Source organism: Dasypus novemcinctus, chromosome 22 (assembly GCF_030445035.2).
Source record: "Dasypus novemcinctus isolate mDasNov1 chromosome 22, mDasNov1.1.hap2, whole genome shotgun sequence".
Lineage (NCBI taxonomy): Eukaryota > Metazoa > Chordata > Mammalia > Cingulata > Dasypodidae > Dasypus > Dasypus novemcinctus.
Genome location: NC_080694.1, coordinates 58,006,649 through 58,025,706, shown reverse-complemented (window position 1 = coordinate 58,025,706; position 19,058 = coordinate 58,006,649). Strand labels below are relative to the sequence as shown.

At 43.0% G+C, this 19,058-nt stretch overlaps 1 protein-coding gene and 1 long non-coding RNA gene across 3 annotated transcripts in view; one reads left to right on the top strand and one right to left on the bottom strand.

Annotated features, from left to right (window-relative positions):
* Positions 1-7,419: 7,419 nt before the first annotated feature.
* The window catches only part of SCGN (secretagogin, EF-hand calcium binding protein), a 52,721-nt gene continuing 41,082 nt past the window's right edge, over positions 7,420-19,058 (bottom strand). For both annotated transcript variants that reach the window (XM_058285337.2, XM_058285338.1), the window contains 4 exons: positions 17,003-17,048; positions 16,694-16,753; positions 15,653-15,721; positions 7,420-7,958 (listed from right to left, as the gene is read on the bottom strand). In XM_058285337.2, coding sequence (XP_058141320.1) covers positions 7,830-7,958; positions 15,653-15,721; positions 16,694-16,753; positions 17,003-17,048 — 304 coding nt within the window. In that variant the 3' untranslated portion in view covers positions 7,420-7,829. The remainder of the gene's footprint in view (positions 7,959-15,652; positions 15,722-16,693; positions 16,754-17,002; positions 17,049-19,058) is intronic.
* Positions 8,075-11,404, top strand: LOC139437310 (uncharacterized). Its single transcript, XR_011647065.1, has 2 exons — positions 8,075-8,326; positions 8,475-11,404. It is a non-coding gene; the product is annotated as an uncharacterized lncRNA (long non-coding RNA).

Genomic DNA, 19,058 nt, shown 5'->3' with positions numbered 1-19,058 from the left:
TAATTAATAGTGCTGAATTATATATTTGAATGTGATTAAAATAAGACATTTTAGGTCATATATATTAAGAGAATAAAAATTAAAATTAAAAAATCCATGGCAGTGCAAAAACACAAAGAGTGAACTGTAAATCAAACCATAGGTATAGTTAACAGTACAATTCCAAAAATATGCTTTCAGCACAACAAACACAAGGTGGTAATAATATGGTGATATATGGGAACCTTGCATTTTATGCATAGATTTTTCTGTAAACCCACAACTTATAAATAAAAAAAAAAGTTAATGCAACATAGCAGGTCAGTCCAAGGAGTTAAGAGTCTCAACTAGCCATGTCATGAGATAGAAGAGAAGACCACTGCTCACTTCTGGGAGCTTGATAACATGAGAATTTTCCAAAATTCTTCTTTCAGCTGTTCACAGAGGTCTGCAATCTGTTTAATCAGAGAAAGAACCTCACCTATCAGCAAATAGAAATGAAGTTGGCTCTAACACATTGTCTCCTTTAAACCTTAAAATTACCATGAGGTAATTGTCATTGTTCCTGTTAAGGGTTGAATTGTGTCCCTCAAAAAGATATATTCATTCTCTGGTCCCATAAACATGACTTTATTGGAAAGAAAGTCTTTGAAGACGTTATTAGTTAAGATGACTGGTGTCCTTACAAGAATAAGGACATATGGAGACAAACAGATGAAGGGGAGACGACCAGGTAAAGATGGAGGCAGAACTTGCAGTGCATGATCTGTAAGCCAAGGAACGCCAAGCTTGGCAGGCTCACCGTTGAAGCTGGGAAGAGGCAAGGCAGGAGTCACACATACCCCCCACCCTGGTTTCAGAGGTGTGGTGGCTCTACTGACACCTCCAGTCCCGCAACTGTGAGACAGTAAGTGTCTGTTACTTTAAGGCACCAAGTTTGAAGGGCCATGTTACGGCAGCCCTAGAGAACTAAGACAATTCCCATTTGGAAGAAGAGGTTTAATGAAGTTACATCCCACAGCTGATTGTGCGGTAGAAGACCCAGGATAAGCCCAGGACGTTCTGACATCCCTCTTTTATACTGGTAACAGAAACGACTAGCATCTGATTCTTTCTCGAGAATGGGAGACAGGGAGGAGAGAATATGAGGAAGAACTTTCCTTCCTCCCAACTGCCCCCATCCCAACTTTCAATATGGCAGAAGCCCCGGGAGATTGGTGTCCAGCTGCAAAAGCCCTGGGCAGATTTGTTCCAAGGTTCTAACTACATTGTCATACTTTTCCCCTTTCTATTTTCCTCAAATATCTGTCTTACACTTTTAACTGACTGGTTGTCAGTAGAGAAGAGAAGGTATGTTGGGTACTGGCTATTTATAGAAATTTTATTCTTGTCAAAAAGGAAAGCACACTCTTCTTACCTTCTTGTCATTTCTTGAGGGAAATTTTTGGCCCTCAATTATAATACCTGCCTGGTCCTGTCCTGACTCACTCAACAAAATTTTTGTTACATAACTATATGTTACGCATTTTATTCCCTGTGTCTTGACTCATCACAGGACTCAATGTGGAGGACAACCACGTGTCTTGCCAGGCCAGCAATCCCTCTTCCATTTCCTCATAATAGAATGTTCTGTTGGGAAAGATTTGGGATCTTTTAGGAAGGTCAGCCCCAGCAAGAGAAGTGGCTGGATGAGTTAAACTAAGGGTCAACAAACCTGGTTTGGTAAAGGGCGACAGCAAATATTTTTGGCTTTGTGAGTCATACAGTTTCTGTCACAATTACCCTGCTCTACTATTGTAGCACACAAACAGATGCAGACAACCCATACATGAATGGGTGGGGCAGGGGTAGCAGTGGACCTTGCCTTGGAAATCAAAGTGTCCTGCCCTTCTGCTATTGTGATTGGTCCAGGAATGGGTGTATAGTGGAAGCTAAGTCATCAGAAGTTTCTCTGGGACTTTTCCCCTGTTATAAAGGAACAAATTGGTCTTGCAGTTAGGTAGCTGGGAAGATGTGCATCTGGGTCTTTCAGGGGCCATCTTCTCTCCATGTTAGAAGGGTCCTAGTGGGGTGGGGAGTATATGGGGACCTCATATTTTTCTTAATGTAACATTTAAAAGAAAATAAAGGAAAAAAAAAAAGAAAACTACAAATAAATGCACAGCCCAGAAAAAAAAAAAAAGAGTCCTGACTGGGAGTGGAGGAGAGGGGTGAGAAGAGAAAGAGAGAAATGCTGGCATTTAATGAGTCCTTTGATCACAGCCCAGCATCCAAAGTTTTATGCCAAAATTTTGTTTTTATTATGCTAGTATAAATTTAGTTTTGCTCCTGCAACCAAAAATTTCTGACTAATACATTCTACGTGGGCAATATTATCCCTGTTTTATAGCTGACAGTATACCTGGTTCTATCACTTACTGGCTGGGAGACCTTGGACAGGTTAACTAATCTTTTTTTTTCCTTTTTAACTGTATGTTTAAACAAGTTTTAGATGACGGAAAAGTTACATCAAAAATACCCCACTCCCTCCGCCATTCACATTTTCCCCCAGCAGTAACATCTTACATGAGTGTGGCACATTTGTTACAACTCATGAACAAATATTGAAGCATTGCTATTAATCATGGTCTATAGTTTACATTATAGTTTACATTTTGTACCATGTAACTTTATAGGTTTGACAAAATGTATAATGGCCTGTATCCATCATTGCAATGTCAAGTAGGATGATTCCAATACCCTAAAAATGCCCCGAATTACACCTATTCTTCCCTCTCCCTCCCCTGAGAACCTCTGGTGACCACTATTTTTATATCAGTGTTACAGTTCTTCCATTACTACAGTAATACTTTGGTCCATGTTTGCATTCCCCCTTTACGTTTGTTCATTCCCCAATCCTGAGGTCTTTAGGATGGCAATGCCCATTGTGCTTCAGATTCAGGGGGGGCTTAGATCTTCTGGGGCTAATTAAATTTTATGAGCCCAAATTTTCTAAGTTGTAAAATAGGGATAATAATAATATATTTATGGCACGATTAACTGTGATAGTTTATGTGTGGCAGATAGGAATCTCAGTTCACAAAATACAGGTGAGCTAGAAATACCACTTTTTTTTAAATTTGGAGGCCCAATTGTTCCTGGTTAAAAATTTAACCTGTTCTTAAGGTTTCCTGCTTCATCCCAAAATTGTATCACTCCCAGGATTTGTGGAGTATCAGAATCTCTGGACGGGTTTTGTAGGGTATTTGCCGTTTGGTCCTGATCTCTCTGTCCACTCTGTTCTTGCTGGGAATACTCCTCAGCTCTGCTGAGTCCCAGATTCTTCCTTCCCTGCTGGGGACACGGGGCGCCTTCGCGTACCATGTGGCCAGCCCCCTGCAGGATCTTGCTGCTTGTCTGGGGTTTGGTCCAAATGCCTGCTGATACTGTTTCTGTTTTCAACCACAAAGCAAGCCCCTTTGAGGCATATTAGTTCATAAACCCGCCTCTGGGACAACAGCTGTCAGCAGGTAACGTTAAACAATAACATCTGTAAGTAAGGCACAAAATGAAAATATTGACTTACTCTTCCATGATAGTAGATGTTTCCAGAATATTGATGCTGGTAACTCTGCTAACTTACAAGCTATTGTTTGCATTAATAATGGCATTTTCTTGTTCTACAGACAACCATAAGGAAAAAGAGAGAGAGAAAGATTAAGCAACACAATCTGTTCATATATTCTCAACTACTTTTTTATTTCCCTAAAAAAAAAAAACATTTTTCTTTGGCAACTGAAGGGAACTAGAAAGTTGTTAAGCTAATTCTGTCTTAGCAGGAATCGAAACTGGAAGGGGTTTCTCCAGACATGCCCTTCGTAAGGATATTTACCCACCTCTTTTCCTTTACAATATTGGAACATGAGAAGCATTTCATGGGATTGTTTGTCCTTAAAAATATACCCATCTGGTTCATTTTGAGCAATAGTTCCACTTACATATCCTCTTATCTGAAAGTGCGATGGACGATCGACCATGCCATAGAGGAGGAGAGAGTGGTGGTCTGTGTCCTGGTCCACATGTCCACCAGCCCCCTTCCTAATCAATAATTAGTTGAGGGTTCCTGACCAAGACACAGCTTTTCCAGACTTCAGTACTCGTATCAATATAATGAGTGTAAAACGACCTAACCAGCATATACGCAAGGACAGTGGAAGAGAAGACAAGAAACCAGTCCTCCTTTCCATCCAGTGGGAAAACTTAATATGTGTTCCTAAATCTTATTTAGGACAAATAGAGGAACTAGTGGCACTAATTATATTAGATTTTTCAACCTACTCTGATTTTTCTTTATATATTAAAATAACACACTAAATTCTCTAGCTCTCTTTGTCTCAGGCTATTATTTTTAAAAATTAAATGGCAACCTTAAAACCACTGTGGCTGACAGTGGACAAGAACACAGTACAAATTACTAGAGCCTGGTGATATGAAGGGAGACTTCTGGGGCAAGTCTTGCTTCAAGGGTTTTAGCTTGACCTCCCTTACTTGGGTGGCTATAGGGGGTAAATCACAGAAATGGCGCCAGCTCTTCAGCTCTCCCTGTGTCCTTGCCTTTGGCATCTACTTTGGACGTGCCTTCCTTGTCCTTGTCCTACTCTTTGACTCTGGTCTTCCCTTTGGTCAGTGGGATGTTAGCAAACGTGGCGCAAGGAGAAGTTCAACGGTGCCTGCCCACTCTTGTTTTCCTCCATCTCCATGAAAACATTCTCAGGCTCGCCTCCTGGTGATAGGTGGCACCAAGTGGCAGGCGATGCATTGGCCATTGGCCTCTCTTTACCATGGATATGAGAAGAAATGTTTCGTCCTTCTTTTTTGGAGGGAACAGGAGAAATGGGGTTGGCCACTTCATGCTCTAACAAATTAATAAACAGTTTATCAAAGAAAGAATGCAAAGTATAGGTTGTAATTCCAGGATTTGAAACATTTCTTTAAAAAGCCCAGGGTTTTAATAAAAACAAGGTACTATAAAACATGGAATAGTAGGTGTCAAAAGTTTTGAATAAACTTATGTTAATGTATAAAACTTATTTTTCCAATCAATTGATCAATTACTATAATTATAGCATTAGAATTAAATCAAAGCAAGAAGACTTAGAGACCATCAAATAAAACATCTTAGTTTTTTTCTTTGAAAACATTATTTTCAACATTGCATAATAGGAAACCATTCTATAAGACAAATGCAGCATAAGTTAGTTGTTTCCTTGTTGTTGGGCCTTTGGGATGTTTCCAACATTTTTCACTATAACTAACACTACAGTGAATATCTTTGTATATTAAATTTTGATCATATTTCTAACAATTTCTAAGATTTAGATTTTCTAAATCAATTTCTGTGCTCATTATTGTTTGTGAATTCCACACTTTTTTTCGAATTTACTTTTCTCCTGCTCAAGTACATCCTTTACAAGTTCTTTCAGTAAGGGTCTATGGGAGAGGGGAGTAAAGCATCTTAGTCTTTGCACATGTGAAAATATTACTTCACCCTAATTTTTGAATGATAGTTTAGCTAAATAATATATCTTATGTTGACTGTTATTTTTCTTTCATACTTTGAAATACTCCATTGTCTTCTGGGATCTGGCTTTGCAAATGAAAAGTTCCCTGACAGTATATTTTGTAGGTAAATCTCTCATTTCATTCTGGTAGTTTCAGAGATTTTTCTCCTTAAGCTTTATTTTCTATTTTCTACACTTTGCATATGAAGTGTCTGATGAGTTTATTTTATTTTATTTTATTTTTAGGAGGTACAGGGGATTGAACCTGGGACCTTGTACGTGGAAATCAGGGGTTCAACCACTGAGCTACGTTTGCTCCCCTGTAGGTTTATTTGTACTTATCGTGTTGAACACTCATTGTGTAGCCACATTCTGAGAACTCATATCTCTTTTTCATTTCTGGAAATTCTCAACCACTTTCTCTTCAAGTTCTGCTTACCCACCATCCCTCTGTGTGTTGGGTTTGGAATTGCTGTAGATATACGTGTGGCTCTTAGTACAGCTACCATCTCTTTTAGCTTCTTTTTTCATATGTGGTATTCTCACTCTCTCTATGTAGTTTTCTGTGTGGGTTACTCTTACCTGTGTTCCTGTCAATATTTTTTTAAGCTGTGACCAGTCCAAAGCAGGAGATGAATTAGGAAGAGGAATTGATAATCTACAGAGCAATGTGATGACTTGAAGGTCCCTTTTTATGGGTATAAACTGTAGGAACCTGAAAGTGAGCATTTGTCCTTTGAAGGGTGTGAGTGTGAGAGCATGTGTGTGAGTACACAGCTCAACATTTGGACGATGAGGGAAGGCAGCCAGCACGCTCACCCTGCCCTGTGCCACTTCCTGGGCTGTCTTTGAGCTCCCTGAAGAGTCACCCAAGTTTGAACAACTCAGACTTGGAGAAATTTCTTGCAGAGAACAAGGTGAGACCAAACGCTGTGGCAGGGGCTGTTTCCTGAAAAGCACATGAAAACTGGCTGTTTCAGGTGGTGATTAGAAGTACGGGCCTGGAGGCCAAACTGATTCCCCACTTCTCTGAAGTCCTTAGCTTCTATCTGCCTCAGTTTCTCCTTCTAAAAGATGGGGATCCTAATAGTATCTGCCCAGTGGAGTTTGGTGAGGATTAAATTACTGCAGGTATGGAAAACACCTCGACCGGGCACACAGGAAGCACTGAATAAGTGGTCATTGTTAGCATTGTTTGTCTGTATGCTGGAGGTGAGAGGAAGAGAACCAGGTTAGAACCAGAAGCCAGTGAGGGGACAAACAGCTTTCAGTATACCATTGGGACTGTCATTTTGATGGATTACCTATAATCCTTCATTAAACCTGAAGGTTTTATGCCATCTGGCATAAGGTAGGGATGTCATAGAGAAGAGAGTGGCAGGACAGTAAAGGAAAACGGGACCTGCCCGACATCAGTCTCTTTGCCCCTGCCCAGGAAAAAGCGACCTGTCCTCCCGGGGCCGTGTCAGAGCTCCAGGAATGAAGAGAGCGGGCCTTGGTGGCCCCGGAGGCACCCAAGATGCTGAGGGGTGCGGCCCTGCTGAGGCCCCAGCACCCTTGGACTCGCCAGGGAAAGCTTCTGGAAGAGGAGGAGATGGGGAAGATGCAGGTGCCTGCGGTGCCCGGGAAACGTTTCCTCAGATTTCCTTGGCATCCCGAAGCCTGCCTGGCACGTGAGCTCACGCAGCGAGAGTCCTGCACTTGACCCTGCGGCGAATGTCCATCGGTGGGTGAGCAGCGATTCCACTTTCCTGCCAGCTCACGGGGACCCCGCCCCGGTGAGGGCCTGTGAGGGCCACCTAAGCGTTTATGCGTGGGTTTTGTTAGGATATTGCCCTTCACTCTCCCTGGTAACCCCCGTCCCCCCAGGAGAACACACAAAAACAATGCCCGGCGCCTCTTTGTTTCCAGCTGCAGGTTTATTTTCACATCAAAATCTACTTGTAGATGTCAATGGATAGGACACAGCGTTCAGCATAAAGCCCACAAGAGGACACAGACGAGGTCCCTGCCTCCCGCTGGCTGGGGGGGACAAGCAGAGCCCATCCAGCAGGCTGGCGGGGGCTTCAGTGGGTGGGGAAGGCCAGGGAGGAGGGGAAAGAGCAGGCTCTGCGCGGGGGTTTCATGAGGTGGGATACACCATCCACCATCCCCCGGAAGGGAGGCCCTAGGCTCCCCCACCCACCCACCCAAGAATACCCTTTTATTGGAAGGCTTGCCCACTGTCTCCCCCCCAGCAGAGCATGGACACAATTCTACCAGCAGGCGCCCAGGAACACAAGAAGAGCAAATGGCAAAGTCGCCTGGGGACTAGGCGTTGATTTTCAGCCCAAGACACAAAGCCAACTCGGACTTCTGAATTTTTCCATCTTTGTTTACATCGCAGTGACGCAAGAGAATCTCCCGGAACTTATCAAGGTCCACCCCGCTGATGCTGGGCTGGGGACAACAAAAATAAAATTAAAATGTCAATAGGAAAGCCCTTGATGACCCGATGCTCGCCTAGCCTCCCAGAAGAGCGACCACGGGTGAGCAAACCTACCCCCTCACCCCACCGCGGGCAAAGCTAAGCTCCCCAGGCAGGTTTCTCCGCAGGACTTTTCAGGCTCGAGCCCTGCTATTTGCACATCACTTCCTGTGGCTCTTGCAGAAAGCTGCCCTGTTCCCAAGGAAGGAGTTTTCATTCCCAGGAGAGGATCCTGGACACAAATTCTGTCTCACGGATGAGAGAGGAGACTCACTTTACCATCTCCCCACTGGAGGACTTTGTGCCTCTAGCTTAGAAGAGGCTTACCACGAATGAAAATGTAAGGAAAGCAGGTTGGTGCGTAGGGAAGTAGGATTTCTTTCATGGGACTATTTTAGGGATCCGGGAGGAATTGGGCTGCAGGTTACTATTTTAATCTCAGTGGCCTGCCAAAATGAGCAATGCTTGAACCATGTGCTTCTCCACAGGTTATTTCACTCACGCCTCACGATTTACCCCCTTCTACAGACTGGGGCGCTGAGAGCTGAAACGTCTGGTCAGGCTGGAAAGCTGCCCACGGCTTTTTCTGACTCCAAGTCTTCTGACTCCACTTAAGTGCTCATTCCACCATTTCATGCAGTTTCCGTGGAGAAAAGACTAGTCTAATGAAGCTGTATGTAATTAACTTAAGAAGGCAAAGTCTAGAGAGAAAGGAAAACTCAACTAATCAGATTTCCCGAGGCCCTTGGCTGCCAGCCTGGGGTTTCTGTGGGCACAGCAGAAGCGGCTGGCGACAAGTTCTGATTTCAGGACCCCTGGAAGTTTTGGCCCTCACTCGACACGACCCCAAGATTCCCTTACTGCCAGAGAAATCTCTAAACGAACACCTGCAGCACAGAACCTTTCAGCCCCCAACGAGACCAAATGAAGGCAGCCAGCTGATTGGCATTATCCTGGGAGCAGGTTACAGGAGGAAGAGAGGAAAAGGGCAGAGCAAAAAGAAGCAGCCCCAGAGTGGGGCAGGACTTGGAGGGCACGAGCCGGGAGTCTGGGATCAGGAGGCGTCCTGCTTTATGGGACTTGTGAGGCCAAGATGGAGCACATTGGCAACACGAGTGTCCACGGGGAGCAGAGGCGTGCTTGTGGCCCAGAGGTTCTGAAATCGGCAAGCTGCACGCTGGGGTCCTTTGTAACCGGGAGCTCATTTTCAGTACAATTGCAAAACAGGAATGTGTGGTTTTTGGTATCCTCAACCACTTGTTCTATCTCCTTTCTCCAATAAGTAGCACCCTACCCCAGGAGCCTCTTGACAAATAGCACTCTTAGAAAAGACTCAGCTGGTAGTCATTTGCACATTAGTCTGAATTAACTTACCAATGTATTTACTCCGTTCAAGCTATTCTAAGCTTTTATTTCGCAATTGAAGAACAAAAGATTTTGTTTTCTGACGAAGGAATTATTTCCTTCAAGTATGTGGGAAATATTATGTGTGTGTAGGAGAAGTTTCTTTAGTTCTTTAAGGCTCTTTCTTTTAATGCTTGGCAACTCAAAGTCAGGAGCCCTGAATGCTACAGTTCAAAAATGCCTAGATCACTGAAGATAAGTCACTTGGAAACCCTCAGAGCCTCCGTTTTAATAACAGGTCACTAAGGTAAGTGTAGTTTTCCAGTCTAAGGGCTTTATATATGAATTCTAATCTTCAGAACAACCCTGGTAGTAGGTTGTATCTACTATCCTGATGAATTCACAGATCAGAAAACTGAGACATAGAGAGGTTAATTAACCTGTCCATGGTCACACAGTTGATAAATGTCAGAACCAAGATTCAAACTCAGACAGAATGGGCCCCAGGGCACATCTCTTTATTGTATTGTAGCTGCTCATGTAAAAAAAAAAAAAGTCTTTTTTTCTCACCCATCTCCTGTGAAAGTGTGCAAGTGAATGCTGCATAAGTGGCTGAAAACTACTTAGTTGGCCCCTCTGAATCTAGGACTAGGGGGCCTCTAAGGCTGGCTAAGGCTGGCAGTTTCCCCAGTAGATGCCCAGACTAGTTGCTAAGTTATATCTGTGGAATTAATGAGTGACCGTCCACAAACGCAGCGTCGTGCTTTTGTCACATGCCCACCCTTTTCTGGACATTCCAACTCTCCTGTAGGAATGAAAGCCGGCGCCAAGCCCTCTACTGGCCAGGAGCCCCCAGATCTCTATCCTCGGGGCCCTGCCCCGTCTAAAAGCGCTTCTGTCCACCGGAGCGAATGAATGATAATTTTCACGGTGGCACGTGCACTTTACTGTAATCCACTTACGATAACTCTCTACTAATCATAATATTTAATTAACCAGCACGTCATTCTCTAACTGTGCAAAATGACAATGTGTTCTCTGTCTCCACATTGATATTCGTTCGCCCACGTAAGTGTCTGAAAGCCCCTTGGGCACAGGCAGATTGCTTAAGACGTCAGCCGAGTCCCTGCCAGCTAGCCCGGGGTCTCTGCTTGCCTGGAGATAAATTCCACCTCCAGGGTCAAGCCTGGCCCTCGTTTCTTCTGATTTTTACCTATACTGCATATTTTAAAATGGAAAGGAGGGCTTATGTTGGTGCTCTATGAGGATAAGTTGCTAGGCCAATGGAAATACCTGATTGGCTATTGGAAGTTTACTAGAGAGAGGCCGACGCAGGTGGCTGCACTGCCATTGAGCTCCGGGTAGAGTCTCCTCAGGCTTCTCCAGCCCCTCGGTGCTTCCCATTCTTTTGGGTATTCATTCTTGGGATAAAATGTCACCTTTCCCTTGCCATCTATACACTTTTGACAAGTTATCACCCAGGGCCCATTGAGGCAGCCCGTTAAGTCACTAACATCATAGTAAGTGACAGATAGATAGATGTGCCAGGTTGCATTTTCCCTTGAGAGACAAGCCTGAGTCACGATGAAGTCATCTGCTGTCTTTTGGCAAGAGGGGAGGAAAAGTTGGGAAGGGAGAAAGGCCATGGAGGAAGAAAATGGGAAGCACATACACTTCTCTTTCTTCGAAACTTTGCTAAGATTTGGCAAGGGGTGCCAGGAATTTAATAATTCTATCCTGGGGCAAGGCTAAATACAGGGAAAGATTTATGCACAAAGATACTCATTATAGCATTATTTTGAATCACAAACATGGAAAACAATCTGAATTACTCACAATTGGGGAAGGTGTAGGGGAAATTATTATCTGGCCAGAGATGGAATATGATGCATTCACTAAAACAGGTTGGGTATTGCCCCTCTAGCCAACCATCTTCTTTTCAAAAGCAGGGAAAAGCCGCTAGGGAGCCCAGCTCAGGAAAGAGGGAACGTTCTCATAGCCCGGGGTGGCATCTCCGTCATCTCTTAACATCGGTCATCGCTGGTGACCTGTTGTTTGGCTTCCAGCATCACTGTTCACATTTCTGAGTCCCCTCAGTGGGGAAGGGAAACTCAATTTTCTTGCCTTTGCACTTTCTATTTTAAGCTTGAGGTTCTTGCATTGGTTTTCATGCATAATGAGCTATAGGCTCTGCCAAACCTCGTGTAGAAATCGTGTTTGCTCATTCAGCCTCTTGGTGTCTCGTTTCGCCAACAGAGGACAGACTCAGAGGTCAGGAAATGGGGCTATTCTGGTAACCGCTAGTTAACACAGAGTCGACATGTGTATCATACGCACTTTCCAAGAAGTAAAAGGCACCAGGGATCCTGACCCAGGACTTTAAACTTAGAAACAGGGCCAGGTCCCTGCTGATCCTACGACAAGCTCTGATAGCTGGCTGCAAACATAAATTCCAGCTATTAGTCTGTTTACTTGTACCATGGCGCTTTCTTACAGAAGGAAAATAAAGAAAAATTCACAGGAAACAACTGTGTTAATGAAGCCAAGAAATGTCAGCGTCAACCCAGGCTCATCCCTTGACTATAGCCTTCAAATTATACGCAGAACATTTTTAAGCAAACTGGAAGACTAGGAGAGCGCCGTAAAGCTGTGCACCCTCAGTTACCTGGCTTCAGATGGTACATCGATAATTGACTACTGCATACCTGCTCTTAGCTCAGCAGGTCATCTGGGGAGCCCCTCCAAACTGCTTTTGTATTACTGACCGTAGGTGACTCAGCCCCTTAAAAACCAGCTGTGTCTCACGGTGACTGGCATTTACCCAGAGAGGTGACTTTTTGCTGCCTCCGCAGCCCCACAGACATTTGGAGGCCAGGACATGAGTGGCAGGGAGTCCTCAGGTTGCTGATGGGACAATGAGTCCATCGAAGAGAAAGGCCAAATCCTGCTTCCAACGAATCATTTGCATAGAACCATAACCAGCAGTACTTAGGTCTAGAATTTTCCCCTTCCCTTTGATTTTCTCTGGACAAATGTTTCACCTACTACGTTGATGTTTTAGGTTTTATATCCATCTTCTCCCTTAGATCTTTGAAAGCCACCGTCAAACTCAGTGACACGTGAACGACAGAGTCACTGAAAATTATCAAGGTTATCCAGATGCCAAAGTGATACTTTTAAAGAGGGAATCCAGCAAAATCATGGTGGCTATAGCCATCTAGGCTCTTTCTCTTAGAAAAGTCATATGGAAATAAAGATCATGATAACTGAGGTTATAAGGAGCGATATTAATTTCAGCATTGATTTGTGAGTCACGACAACAGCTGATTTTTGTTGAGCTCTCCATGATAATTCAGCATCATTATAGGAAATGATTACTGAGTTAGCACAACGTGAATTGCTTCTCACAGAGCAGCTCCTGTCATCTTCATGACAGCTTTTTGGGGGCAGGACCCTCCGTGAGGATGGATTCTCACCATCCAGAGGAGGGAGGTTAGGTTCAAAGAGACTGTGAGGACCTGCCCAGTGAGATAAGGCCCCAAGGACCCCTGCCAGTGACCGGTAAAGCCTGGCCCGGGACCCAGGCTGGTCAACCTAGAACCCAGATTCTCGGCCTGACTGCTCACCTGCTTTGTAACTTTTACTTTCCTTAATTTCTAACTTTCTCTAAAATAGGCAGAGATGATTTTATAGTCAGATAAACAAGCAAAACTTTGAAACTGAGTTCTAAAAAAGTTTCTGTCTGACACGATTATGCCTATTTTCAGAAACTCTTTTGCACTGGCTTCTTTAATAATTATTATTTCAGACAGGATTATCCACTAGAATGGCAAGGCCGTGTATGGAGCTGCTGATTCCTTTTATGAAATTCCCTTTCTAAATGTTAAATATTTTCATGCTCAGAACTTATTCTAAAGATGGCAGCCGCTTTGTTCTAATAAAATAATAAAGACAACTATTTTGGGAGCTCCACTAGATTCCCAGGGGTTTGTGCTATCCCTAGTGATTACACAACCATGGAAAATAGGTGCAATTGTGCCCATTTTAAGGATCAGGAGACAGATCAGAGAGGTTGTATAACTTGCCCACAGCCCCACAGCAAGTAAATGGACGATCTGAGTAAGCTGAGATCTATTAGATTCCCAAGCACTTTCAACCATCCTGTGCTGCCTAATGGGCAAAAAGTGTCCATTAGTCTGTTCTTTTCATGGAAAAGGAAAAGAGGAAGAGGAGAAGAGATAAAAAACGAGAGACAAAGGCGGAGGAGCAGCAGCTGTTGGCAGCTCTGGGGTGGGCCCTCTTGAAACCACTGTCCCCAACTCCACGTCTGGAGGCTTCCGTTCGTTCCTAGCACAGCCCAGTCCCATCTGCTGGCTCCCAAAACCTGGCCAAGACGTGGGGAAGCCTTCTGGCAACAGATGAGGCCTCGGACCCAGGAATGACACGAGCGTGGGGTAAACTACAGCAAAAGCTAGCTGCAGGATGAAGAAGGAAGATGCGTTTGGTTAAGGACTCTGCCAGCTCACCCCTGTGGGGTGGCCTCACGTGCTGCCCCACTGTGTGTGCCCACCATGGGGTGTAGGCCCTGGGAGGGGCAGGAGGCCTCTGGCTGAGGGGCCTCTGAAACACCAGGGCTCCCCACTAAGGCAGTCAGGGGGCTCCACTCCACAAAGGAGGCCACCAGCTCTGAACACCCGGCTCCCAATCCCATTCACTGTATCAAAACCAAACTAAATCTCCTGTTTGGCAAACCCTTCTGCTGTGCAAATGTAACGTCCCGTAGACAGTTGCTCAGCTTCTATTACAGAATTCATTCTGGCATTAAACATAATGAGTAACATGAGATTTCCTGTGGGCAGTCAATGTCAAAGGCAATGCCACATGGACACCCATCAATTATTCTGGCTGTGCAAATGCCTATGAAATCTCCAACACAAGCAACACATGAAGGGAGAAAAGAAGAGATGAGGAACCGGTTTGGGTGAGAAGAACCAAAGTTAGAAATCAAAGAAGATATTTCAGTCATCCTCATTAGAGGCCAGAAAAAAATCTCATCCATGCTTGTACAATCACAGCCTGTGAACCCCGCGGACACTTGTGCAAAAACTGGTATCTGGGCATTTTTCTGCTTCAAGGCTCTCGAGTTTTAATCAGATTTGCAAAGGGGCCAGTTATTCCAAAATCATTCGTATCCTGGTCGTGGACTTGGCCCAGTGGCTGGGGTGTCCGTCTACCACATGGGAGGTCCGTGGTTCAAACCCCAGGCCTCCTTGACTCGTGTGGAGCTGGCCCATGGGCAGTGCTGATGCGCACAAGGAGTGCCCTGCCACGCAGGGGTGTCCCCTGTGTAGGGGAGTCCCACACGCAAGGAGTGCGCCCCCCCCCGGAAGGAGAGCCGCCCAGCAGGAAAGAAAGTGCAGCCTGCCCAGGAATGGCACTGCACACACGGAGAGATGACGCAACAACAAGAAACACAGATTCCCGTGCCGCTGACAACAACAGAAGTGGACAAAGACGACGCAGCAAATAGACACAGAGAACAGACAACCAGGGTGGGTGGGCGGGGGGGGGGGGTGAGGAAAGAGAGAAATAAATAAATAAATAAATCTTTTTAAAAAATCGTTTGTATCCCTGACGAAACCTCAAAAACAATCTAAGGATATGACACTACTAGATTCAGTGTCTACACAGCCCTATAGAAAAGAAGTTGGAAATTATATGGTTAACTGGGTAATGCAGCCAGTCAGTTCAGTTCACGAGGATTTCAAAGGGGATTTCTCTTTTTATAATCATTGTCTCCCCTACGTTAAATGTTCCCATGATATAGACATATCTAAATTGTATCAGCCCCTACCACAGCAAGGTCTTGACAGATAAGTTGTCAGCTTAAGGCAAATGTTAGAGAAGCCCCTAGGTAAAAAATACTAGAAGACCAAATCTGGAATTTATCCATGAAAGTAAATTAAAAGTGTTTGTTGTCCTCATAACCAAGTCTTGGGATAAAAGGACTTTCTGAAATCTAAAAACAAAACAGTAATATACAATGGCACTGGGCTGCATTATAAAATAGACGACCTTTAAATGAGAGTAAAGAGATTCTCCTATGGAGCCTCATTTAATTTAAGCTACAAACGATCTTAAGAGAGCAAGGGAGATTTTTTGGCTTTTAGAGAATCTCAAAGGTCGGTAAATAGACTACAACCCTGGGTTTTCTCTCCAGCATCTTCAGCTCCACTGATTAAACAAAATTAAACAAAGGGATCAATCAAAATGGCAGCCCTAATCCATGGTGGAAGTGCCCCACTCAACCTCATGAAGTCACCTTGACAAGTTCCATCATGTCTTTGACAAACCCGTCCACTTCTGGACCTTCCAGGGCTCCAGTTTTACTCTGAAAGATAAAAAATACAATGAAGCAAGCATGATTTTCTTAAATCAAAAAGCCAAGGAATAAATTCAGCAAATAGACCAAATCAGTATTCCTTGCTGAGGGCAAGCATGTTCGAACTTAAGTTCTTCCAGTAGGAGTGAATGGGCCACGTGAGTTAAGGAATTCATTCTAGATAACGTCCCTATGTAACCAATAGGAAGCAGAGTTCTAAGCTCCTTGACTCCAGCGAATAGCATTTACATGAAATATACTGACTTTATTTGCTTTCTAAATACCAAGCTTCACTTCAGCAAAGTGTAATTGCATATCATAATGATCCTTTGAAGAACAGGCTGACTTTTTAAAAATTTTGCTTTATGATTCAGCAATGACTAAGTGTGTATTAACATATAGATTTTTAAATCAGGAGAGATGAGATTGCATGAGCATATTAGAACTACCATTTGGTCTGAACATAAGACCCTTTATTATTTTCTACCCATTTCATAACCCTGCAAATATGAATGTCTATAAATTAAAATACATATTAAAATATTTTAAGTTACTTCCCTAAAAACATTTGCATTATGACAACTCATCCATTTTCTTTAAGTTTCCTTAATGCACAAAGGGAAATTTCCATTCCCTTTGCATATTTACCAAAAACGTATTTACTACATGCCAGGCACTGTTCTAAAAGCTTCACAAACATGAATTCATTTAATTTTCATAAGAGCCCCACAGGTAGGTATTATTATGATCCTCATCCATGCCCAATTCTGCAGATAAGGAAACTGAGGCACAGGGTGGTAATTGACTCTGCCTAAGATGTTGTATGGAAGGAAGCTGAAGGTGCCTTAATATACCAACACACGTGGGATTGCTATTTCCCGTATAAATTTAGGCCATAGGTGGGGCAGCCCCACAGGTAGGGCTAGACAAGCTTCCCACCTAAACATGGCCAGTACTCTATGAAGATAGACACACACTTACAACATCGTAGTAAGCAAAGATTTTCTCGAAGTCCCTCTTTCTTTCCTCAGTGGAACAAGCCTGTGTGTGGAGAAAGCACCATGTCAGCTCAGCAACGTGAATTTCAGTTGTACTGTTCTTTGAGAGCACTGGATGATTTTTAAAAACTTTGAGTCAATGACCCTTATCTCCTTGAACCCACTCAGAGCTGTGTCAGTCTCTAGATAAGTTTAAGGCAAGGCAAAAATTACCTTCCTTGTTTCTTTCTCTCTCAAATCTGTAGAGAAACAGGATAACCAAAAGCCCCTCTAGAGAAATGTCGCTACTTACGTCCATTTTAAATTGGAGAAGGAAGTTTTCCTGAAGAGCCAAAATCCTAAAAGGGGAGGAAAAAAAAGCACATTATGATCTGTCAGGTCTCACGAGCAAATCACAGCTCTAGTATGAGGAAAGGACAGGAAATTTTCATAATAGAATAGGTGCTTAAAAAATAAGAGTTTGTACACTATAAAGAGAAACAAAGAAATTAATTGAGAAGGAATTTCATAGAAATTAGTTGTCATCAAAGAAACTTTTAAAATTTCATCTTGGGGAGTCAATGTGGGCTCGAGTGGTTGAGCACTTGCTTCCCACGTGGCAGTTCCCAGGTTTAGTTCCTCTTGCCTCCTAAAAACAAACAAACCAAAAAAAAACCAAAAGCAAGCAAAACAAATGAGAAAAAACCAACTCAGGGGAGCCAATGTGGCTCAGTGGTTGAGTGCCAGCTTCCTACATACAAGGTCCAGGGTTCAATCTGCAACCCCAGTACCTAAAAATAAACACATAAAGAAATAAAAAATTCATCTTGGTGGAAAATGACAGAGTAAAGATCTCTGAAAACTTCCTACTCCATAAGAACAATGAGAAAAATGCAAAAATGTCTGGAATCAAAATTTTCAGAATTCTGGAAGTGCATCAAAGGCTCGTAGCAATCTGGGGAGTGTTTATTCAGGAAAAACAGCTGAAATTTGGTAAGAACTGTGAGCTCAGTGATGTTTTAACTTTCATAAAGACAGGATGCCCTATTCCCATTCACCCTCTCCCCAGCTCCATGGTGACCTCGAAAGCCAGTATCCCACAGCCGCAGAGAAAGCCAGCAGCCTAGCAGCCACTGCAGAAGGGAGAATGGGGTTGGAACCTCTGAAAAGTCTAATTCCCAGAAAATTGCCACTATTTGATGTTCTGATGGTTCCTTGGGCGACTCCACTTATAAGACGTTCTTTATTTGACTTGATTCAGAGTTCACTCAATGTGAACTTTTTTTCTGAGGACATTTGTCAAAAGCAACTAGAAACCATTGTTTTAGATCATGGCTGGCTGAAGCAGTAGGTAACAAAGCTTAACAGGGAAATCTGAGGAATGAGATGTCTGCAGAGGCTTTATAAGCTCTAGCACACATGAGAAGTCTACACACATGAGCAGGGAGCTGCCCATGCCAGGGATGTCACGTGCTCCAATAGAACTGAAGGAAGAAATTGAAAAGTTAGCAATAATCGTTGGAGACTCCGATACCTCACTTTCAGTATTGGATAGAACACCTAGACAGATAACAAGTAAGGAGATGGACAGCTTGAAGGACACTGTAAAACATCTAGACTCAACAGACATACAAAGAACACTGCTTACAATAAACACATTCTTCTCAAGCACACATGGAAATCTCCCAGGACAGATCACATGTTAGACCACAAAACAACTCTCAATAAATATGAAAAGACAAAAATCATATGAAGTAATCTTCTCCAACCAGAATGGAGTGAAACTCATAAAATCAATAACAAGGAAAACTGGAAAACTCACAAATATGTGGAAATTAAACAGCATCCTCTTAAACAACTAATAGGTCAAAAAAGGCATCAAAAGGAAAATTGGGAAATTATTTGAGATGAATGAAATTGAAAACACAACATACAAAAACTTATGTGCTGCAGTGAAGGCAGTGTTTGGAGGGAAATTTATTACTGTAAACTACCATATTAAAAAAGATGATAGATATCAAATTAAAAACCTTCCACCTAAAGAAATTAGAAAAAGAGCAAACTAAATACAAAGCAAGCAGAAAGAAGGAAATAATAGATTAGAGCAGAAATAAATGAAATAGAAAAGAGAATATTTTTAAAAGTTGATTCTTTGAAAAGATTGACAAATTTGACAAACTTTAACCAGACTGACAAAAAAAAAGTGAAATGAAAATAAAATAAAAATGAAAGATGGAACATCGCTACTGACCTTACAGAAATGAAAAATATTATGCAACTACTACGAATAATGGAATGCCAAAAATTAGATAACCTGCATCAAATAAACAAACTCCTTGAAAGACACAAACTACTAAAAATGACTTGAG